We start from the raw sequence: 9,795 nt of genomic DNA on the forward strand, positions 1-9,795 counted from the left end.
CTGATCTACTCTATGATTAGTCAACATAAAAAATGACTATAAACTGTATATAAATGGTCCTCCTTATTCTACAGGACTCAGAGAGGAGGAGACTGGTCAGTACTGAACTCCTTTAAGTTTTATAATGTCCCTATCTCTATAGGCATGAATGGCAGTATTGGTGATGGGAAATGACTTTTCGATTACGTATCATAATCATGAAGCTTCATAATAGGGAAACTTGAGTGGTGCTCCTACGTTTCCTCACTTCCAATTATTAATTAATAACGAGCATGCGTATTAGGAAGTTAATCTAAACTGTCACGTGATGAGCACATGTTTGAAGTAGAAGGGGAGGTAGTGAATGTGTTGTGAGTGTGAGAGATCTTGTGAGGGAAGAAGAGAAGCTGTGTAAGATATGGCGAGCCCTGGACGATCTTGGCGAGGCAGACGAGGCCAATATCGAGGTGGACTACCTAGACGGGGACCACCTCGCGGACCACCGCCGCGAGACCGAGAAATGCCAGCACCCCCAGGTAAGCTTGATAATAGAGAATAAACATCATAATGAATAAAGTAGTATTTGTACAACATAAGTAAATAATTTTTAGCATCTAGAAGCTGTGTTGTCCAGTTAAAAGTCTAGTTTAAAGGGTGTGGTTATTAGAAACAATTAATCAAGGGGTGTGGTAAGCATGTGTATTTTGAAAGTGTGGCATAACGTATAGTTACATCTATTTCATACATAGCTACATATGTAACTGATTTTGTTACTAATTTATAGTATTTTATCAAAGGTCAAGTTTTTTGTCCAGCAAATAGAATGTGCTTCTTACTCAATGAGCAATATAATATGTAGTATTGTTTAACGACTGTCAATAACCACACCCACTGACTACGGGCAAACATTCAAATGTATATATCATAACAACTATGATAGTATGATCATGACTTGACTAAATGAGCATTACCTTATTTATTATGGATATTTAATTTGTTGTGATATCTCTGTATAGGTTGAGTAGTGTTTGAAATATTTGTGATGATTACATTATTGTTATATTAAGAGTTATTAGTGATATAAGCTTGAAGGTTTAATAGAAAACGTTTTCTTCACTATTGTATATTTTAACCCCTTTAAAATAACATATACTAAGGTGTTATAAATACAAGATACTTCCTTGTTTATAGTCTAGATATCCTAGGCTAATGATATAAAGATATAAAATATAGAGAGAGAGTCTACTGTTACATTTGTATATTCCAAGATTTAAATTTTACACCTGTCTTGGTAAATTGGTAAATTTTAATAGTAAGCTTAAGAACATGTACTTTTAAAGTATATTGTTGATATTGTCTTGATGGTATTTTCGGTAAAAACCTTTTTCCACCTGTCATGCTGTGTGTGCCAGGTGGTCTTATGGACCACATGTTAACTATATAAACTGGTTATGTTATTTTAATAACTGCATCCTTTAACTGACTATGTACGTAATAACCAATAAATTTAATTTACTCTAACTGTGAATGGTATGATGACAAGTCTGAGTGACAATGGTTGCAACTTCTCGCTAGATTGCTCTTTAATATTTCTAACTTTCTATAGCTATTAATGTTCCACAGACAACAGCTGCTAATTATATACAATCTTTGTAGCTCTAGTTAGAACTGTATTCTTTTGCTAATGTTTTCTTTGCAGAAACTAATAATAAAAAAATGTTTGATGTAAATGACCTAATCAGATTATATGAGCTTTAGTCTTAATTAATACTCATGCTTATTAATAATAAGATTTAAAGGTGAAATTAGTTGTCTTTTTATCTAGCTGTTTAGCTTTAGTCTTTTCCTTCCTTCCTCTAGTGTTAAGATGAACTCTCTTTTAATACAACTACCCTATATATTGATAATACCATGAACAAGTTTATGTTAATAGAGTAGATTGAATTTATCATGATATATTATGATAGAGTTCTCTTATGTTAATTCAACCTAACATTGTGTTTTTTCATGAGACAAAGTTCAGTCAAATTTACTACTTTTAAGTTAAAGAAACAACTTTCACTTAAATGTTTTGCTATTTTAAGAGGAGACATCTTGACAGCAAATAAACATGATGACATAGACAGTATTGAACTATTTTTTGGGTCAGCCTTCACACAATCTCATGACATTACTATTTGCTAGGACAAAGAATTGATCTTTTCTGCCTAGAACTTTATACTAGTTGAAGCTCTTTTAGAATTACTGGAATGCAGCATTAGAAGCTATCACTAAAACATTCATTTGTAGTGATTTTTACTAGTTAATATATTGTGCACTTCTATATTGTTCTATACTTACTAATGCAGTACGTGTGTGTGTGTGTGTGTGTGTGTGTGTGTGTGTGTGTGTGTGTGTGTGTGTGTGTGTGTGTGTGTGTGTGTGTGTGTGTGTGTGTCTATGACAGTAACCAGTTATTTCATAATAACACTGCTAGCAATAAAGTACAATTTGATTGGTCAACAACAGTAAAATTAAAAATTTTATCATACATATGAATATAATCATTTAATTAAAACTTAAACAATAACATTACAATACTTGGTAAATTGTGTAGATACAATGAATAGTTTCTGGTAATCTATTCATTTTTTTGACAAGCACTATTTGATAAATATTGTATAGAGGTTATCATGAAATCTAAACCATCTATTGAAAACTTGTCATTCCTCCTCTTTATGTTATCTATCTTTTGTGTATTCACAATGTTCACTATTTGATATATTCTGTTTATAGATGATTTAGATAGTCGTGAATTAGAGGCTGAAGGAAAGAAGATTGTAATTGAAGTAAAATCTAATGAACAAGGAAGATTTTTTAAGATTATTGAGGTAAAAATATTGAATGAGAAATATTGAATGTTAATATTGTAGAATAAGATTAGTGTATACTGAGTATATCTAGTACTTAGTATGGTGACCATTGAATGTTAGTATTGTAGAATAAGATTAGTGTATACTGAGTATATCTAGTACTTAATATGGTGACCATTGAATGTTAGTATTGTAGAATAAGATTAGTGTATACTGAGTATATCTAGTACTTAGTATGGTGACCATTGAATGTTAGTATTGTATTGTAGAATAAGATTAGTGTATACTGAGTATATCTAGTACTTAGTATGGTGACCATTGAATGTTAGTATTGTATTGTAGAATAAGATTATTGTATACTGAGTATATCTAGTACTTAGTATGGTGACCATTGAATGTTAGTATTGTAGAATAAGATTAGTGTATACTGAGTATATCTAGTACTTAGTATGGTGACCATTGAATGTTAGTATTGTAGAATAAGATTAGTGTATACTGAGTATATCTAGTACTTAGTATGGTGACCATTGAATGTTAGTATTGTATTGTAGAATAAGATTAGTGTATACTGAGTATATCTAGTACTTAGTATGGTGACCATTGAATGTTAGTATTGTATTGTAGAATAAGATTATTGTATACTGAGTATATCTAGTACTTAGTATGGTGACCATTGAATGTTAGTATTGTAGAATAAGATTAGTATATACTGAGTATATCTAGTACTTAGTATGGTGACCATTGAATGTTAGTATTGTATTGTAGAATAAGATTAGTGTATACTGAGTATATCTAGTACTTAGTATGGTGACCATTGAATGTTAGTATTGTAGAATAAGATTAGTATATACTGAGTATATCTAGTACTTAGTATGGTGACCATTGAATGTTAGTATTGTATTGTAGAATAAGATTAGTGTATACTGAGTATATCTAGTACTTAGTATGGTGACCATTGAATGTTAGTATTGTATTGTAGAATAAGATTATTGTATACTGAGTATATCTAGTACTTAGTATGGTGACCATTGAATGTTAGTATTGTATTGTAGAATAAGATTAGTGTATACTGAGTATATCTAGTACTTAGTATGGTGACCATTGAATGTTAGTATTGTAGAATAAGATTAGTGTATACTGAGTATATCTAGTATTTAATATGGTGACCATTGAATGTTAGTATTGTAGAATAAGATTAGTGTATACTGAGTATATCTAGTACTTAGTATGGTGACCATTGAATGTTAGTATTGTAGAATAAGATTAGTGTATACTGAGTATATCTAGTACTTAGTATGGTGACCATTGAATGTTAGTATTGTATTGTAGAATAAGATTATTGTATACTGAGTATATCTAGTACTTAGTATGGTGACCATTGAATGTTAGTATTGTAGAATAAGATTAGTGTATACTGAGTATATCTAGTACTTAATATGGTGACCATTGAATGTTAGTATTGTAGAATAAGATTAGTATATACTGAGTATATCTAGTACTTAGTATGGTGACCATTGAATGTTAGTATTGTAGAATAAGATTAGTGTATACTGAGTATATCTAATACTTAGTATGGTGACCATTGAATGTTAGTATTGTAGAATAAGATTAGTGTATACTGAGTATATCTAGTACTTAGTATGGTGACCATTGAATGTTAGTATTGTAGAATAAGATTAGTGTATACTGAGTATATCTAGTACTTAGTATGGTGACCATTGAATGTAGTATTGTATTGTAGAATAAGATTAGTGTATACTGAGTATATCTAGTACTTAGTATGGTGACCATTGAATGTTAGTATTGTAGAATAAGATTAGTATATACTGAGTATATCTAATACTTAGTATGGTGACCATTGAATGTTAGTATTGTAGAATAAGATTAGTGTATACTGAGTATATCTAGTACTTAGTATGGTGACCATTGAATGTTAGTATTGTAGAATAAGATTAGTGTATACTGAGTATATCTAGTACTTAGTATGGTGACCATTGAATGTTAGTATTGTATTGTAGAATAAGATTATTGTATACTGAGTATATCTAGTACTTAGTATGGTGACCATTGAATGTTAGTATTGTATTGTAGAATAAGATTAGTGTATACTGAGTATATCTAGTACTTAGTATGGTGACCATTGAATGTTAGTATTGTAGAATAAGATTAGTATATACTGAGTATATCTAGTACTTAGTATGGTGACCATTGAATCTTAGTATTGTAGAATAAGATTAGTGTATACTGAGTATATCTAGTACTTAGTATGGTGACCATTGAATGTTAGTATTGTTGAATAAGATTAGTGTATACTGAGTATATCTAGTACTTAGTATGGTGACCATTGAATGTTAGTATTGTAGAATAAGATTAGTGTATACTGAGTATATCTAGTACTTAATATGGTGACCATTGAATGTTAGTATTGTAGAATAAGATTAGTGTATACTGAGTATATCTAGTACTTAGTATGGTGACCATTGAATGTTAGTATTGTAGAATAAGATTAGTGTATACTGAGTATATCTAGTACTTAGTATGGTGACCATTGAGTGTTAGTATTGTAGAATAAGATTAGTGTATACTGAGTATATCTAGTACTTAGTATGGTGACCATTGAATGTTAGTATTGTATTGTAGAATAAGATTATTGTATACTGAGTATATCTAGTACTTAGTATGGTGACCATTGAATGTTAGTATTGTAGAATAAGATTAGTGTATACTGAGTATATCTAGTACTTAGTATGGTGACCATTGAATGTTAGTATTGTAGAATAAGATTAGTGTATACTGAGTATATCTAGTACTTAGTATGGTGACCATTGAATGTTAGTATTGTATTGTAGAATAAGATTAGTGTATACTGAGTATATCTAGTACTTAGTATGGTGACCATTGAATGTTAGTATTGTATTGTAGAATAAGATTAGTGTATACTGAGTATATCTAGTACTTAGTATGGTGACCATTGAGTGTTAGTATTGTAGAATAAGATTATTGTATACTGAGTATATCTAGTACTTAGTATGGTGACCATTGAATGTTAGTATTGTAGAATAAGATTAGTGTATACTGAGTATATCTAGTACTTAATATGGTGACCATTGAATGTTAGTATTGTAGAGTAAGATTAGTATATACTGAGTATATCTAGTACTTAGTATGGTGACCATTGAATGTTAGTATTGTAGAATAAGATTAGTGTATACTGAGTATATCTAGTACTTAGTATGGTGACCATTGAATGTTAGTATTGTATTGTAGAATAAGATTAGTGTATACTGAGTATATCTAGTACTTAGTATGGTGACCTTTTAAGGAGGTGCTTCATTTGCATAGTCAAATAGATGTTCACACTAAACCTGTGCTTTGCTTTTCACATAGACACACCCATTATGAATATTGATTAGATTATGAATATTAACAAGAAGACAATTACAGATCATGTAGTTTAGGAGAGGGGAGAAAGTAAAGCAAAGAACAATACAACTAAAACAATGCAATGAGTATAATATGTGTTATTTAACAATATAATGTGTTAAATGATGCATATTATATTTGTTACATTGTTTATTGTTAATATTGCATTCTTTTGTAGTAGTAACAATGAATAAATAGCTCAACTAGTGTATTATGCTAGTGGTCATATTGATATTTTGTTGCTATGTAGTTATATTAAGTAGTTAGTATATGAGAAGAACTTAGTTAACATTGACAATTTGACATTAAAATATAGCAAATTGAAATACATTTAGCTGTCGCCATGTTTGATTAAATAGTCATCTTAATTTATTTTATTTTTAGCGTCAGTCTCAAGGACCAGGTCGTGGTCGTGTTATTTTTTCTGTGGAGACTGGTCAAACTTTCCGACCCATACTTGATTCATTGGTAGCTGAACATGAAAGATTAGGTCCAAGTGATGAAAATGCTTCCTCTGAGCGACTGAAAACGTTAGTTGAGTTGATCGTTAACTGAGCAGTTAAATATTTGTTATTGTGATTGTATCTTTCGTTTTGAGCTCTTGAGGCTGTACATTATAAGCACAAATACTTCAAATTATTTTTATTCCTTTTATTCTAGTGAAAATTTTTCTCAAGGTCGTCGCCGCTTTTATGTTGATCTCCGTCAGAACCCTCGTGGTCGGTTCCTTAAGCTGACCCAGCTTACACCTGGTGGTAGGACCTTTGTAGCCATCCCTGGAGATGGCCTGTTGAAGTTCCAGGAAATGTTTTGTCAGCTACTGGATGAGTTTGGATCTTCAGATTACAGTCCTCCAGGTAAAGGAATAATGATATGTAATAAGTAAGAAGGACAATATTCAAAGTCTTATATATCAAAGTTACAGTATATGACCTTGTACATGACACTGTATATACATACATACATATATATATATATATATATATATATATATATAGAACAGAATTAAAGGACAGAAGAACAGAGCTCTCGCTGTGTTGCTGTTACTCCGAGTTTCACGCGTTATGTGATCGTCAGACAGCTGTCTGACGATCGCATAACGCGTGAAACTCGGAGTAACAGCAACACAGCGAGAGCTCTGTTCTTCTGTCCTTTAATTCTGTTCTAACCCGCTCTGTCTAAACGACATCGAGCACTCTTCAACAGACTTAGATACTTCAGTATATATATATATATATATATATATATTGTATATATACAATGTATTGTAATATGCTATATATAGTATGTATCCAATATATTGTACATATATTGTCATAGATAGATTTATTTGTTTTCTTTTAGTAATTGTGAGTTTATTATAGAGTTAAATAACTTGTAGAATGTTTATTAAATGATGTTTTTTATGATTGTTTGCATACTTCATTTTATACATAATATGGTTTGTGTTGACAGGTTCTCCTCAAGAGCAGTTACCTTCTTCCAGAGAAGTTCGTGCTGGAAGCAAGAGTTTCTTCTTTGATGTGGAACGTAACGATCGTGGAGTATATGTCCGTCTGACAGAGGTACATCTTTATTTTATTGTATTGTAATGTAGTACAATAAGGATTAGTTTATTTAAATTAATTAACTCTTAGATGAGAGCTACAGTAATAAGGTTCTTGTTTGTTTGTTGACTTGTAAAAATGTTAAAAATTCTTGAAATAGTTGCAGCTGTTCTTAACATTGCTAGAATTTCAGATATATTAGTAATGCTGTATTTAATGTTATATCAGATATACCCTTTTCTACTACAAATTCCTGGCATGAGTACCATCAATCTTGTTGATTATTGGCCACACTTAGAAATACTTTACCAACAACAGTCATCAGCAACATATAAAATATGACTACTAAAGAAAAACATAATTTTTTTAGTAGTCATATTTTATGTCATTGCACTATTTTATAAGCTAATATGCACACACATACACATACACACTCACACACACTGCTTGTCAAAAGTTAAGAGGGACCAAATAAGCCATTAGTCAAGTAGTAGTAATATGTGATTTTTACTATAAGGAAACCACACCCCTAATATTCCTATACTTAAAGCATAAGTGTATAATACACTTGAAAGTATTGTAGAATGTAGATGGTTTATTAGACATCCCATAAAATTAGCTGCTTCAATTATTGTATAAGTACAATAGTTAATTACATTTAAAGTACATGACACACTATTTAATTTGGGAATTTGACACTTTTTTCTTAACCATACACAAAACTTACCACTAAATTATGAAGACATAGTCGTAGCACATTCCTTGACTCTTTTGGGCTCCATTAATTAGTACATGCACTAAATGAACCATTCACACTGTGTACAATCAACTGTACTTGTTATTTGATCTGATATATTATTTGTTATGTTAGGTACTTCGTAATTATGGTCGTCGTACTCACATCAATGTTCCACATTCCTGTTGGTCCAGAATGTCTGAAGTCTTCTCCCAACTCAACCAAGAAATACCCTACGATGCTGGCAGTGCTAGTGGGAGTGGCTCCGAAGACAATTAAGGAGTGTTCCAAGACACCATCTTATGATAATTTTTTTGTTTAGGAATTTGTTTTACCAAGATTTTGTTAAGTTGTATATGAAGTTTTACCAGAAGCTTTAATAGATGTTACAAAGAAATACAGAAAATGTTCTTAGTTAATGTACATGCATTGGATGTGGTATTGTTATTATGGATGTGTTCTTTTTCCCCCATCTCCGCTAATAAGTTTATGATGTATTTGATGTTTTGAGATATTTTTTGTAAATTAAAGTCAATAATTATGAAATCGATTTTTTGTGATGCATCACGTTTTGAGACAAATTCAGGATATAAAATGTAATATTATTTTGCTGAATTAGAGCACATTAAAATGACCATATAAGGACATATTTATGATCATATTTATAAGTGAGTTAACCATAATTTTGTAAGTATGTAGAGTCCTAATATGGTCATCAGCAATTCAGCATACCAATGTGTTTTGTCTACTACTTTTTGAATGGCAGGTGCACAATCATTTCTCCTTTCAATGTCTCATCTTCAGCATGCTGGTGACAAGACTATTTTAGTAATGTCATTTCAATGCTGCATCCTATTAGTAAGAGTGCATATACGTCTGACAGGAAATCATATATGTCTGACAGGAAGTCATAATTGTTATTTATTCTCCTAATGATAGACAATCTCTAAAAGTTTTTTCTTAATTCATTATTTGTTTTCATTTTAACACTTATTATAACAATTATGATTAATGTATAATGTTCACATTTTTATATTTTTAAAACTTTTTTTACTTTTTTTTACTTTTCATTTATGTTTTTTATGGACATAGTTTTTTCTGATTTAGTTTTCTGAGCAGTTTAATAGACATGAAAGTACATATCAGGATGTTCTACCAAACCTGTAGGCACTGCATATTAATAAGTGCTCATAGATGCTATTACATACCTGTATTTTAATGGATCATATACAATAATTGAACTGTGTTAGTAATGTAT

At 30.6% G+C, this 9,795-nt stretch overlaps 1 protein-coding gene across 1 annotated transcript; it reads left to right on the forward strand.

The window, feature by feature from the left end:
• Positions 1–397: 397 nt before the first annotated feature.
• On the forward strand, positions 398–8,816 carry LOC121391074 (transcriptional activator protein Pur-beta-like). Its single transcript, XM_041522827.1, has 6 exons — positions 398–515; positions 2,755–2,849; positions 6,639–6,784; positions 6,915–7,111; positions 7,710–7,819; positions 8,673–8,816. Exons 1-6 carry the CDS (start codon positions 398–400, stop codon positions 8,814–8,816), a joined length of 810 nt encoding a protein of 269 aa, XP_041378761.1.
• The last annotated feature ends 979 nt before the right edge of the window (positions 8,817–9,795 follow it).

Source organism: Gigantopelta aegis, unplaced genomic scaffold, assembly GCF_016097555.1.
Source record: "Gigantopelta aegis isolate Gae_Host unplaced genomic scaffold, Gae_host_genome ctg1598_pilon_pilon:::debris, whole genome shotgun sequence".
Classification (NCBI taxonomy): Eukaryota; Metazoa; Mollusca; class Gastropoda; order Neomphalida; family Peltospiridae; genus Gigantopelta; species Gigantopelta aegis.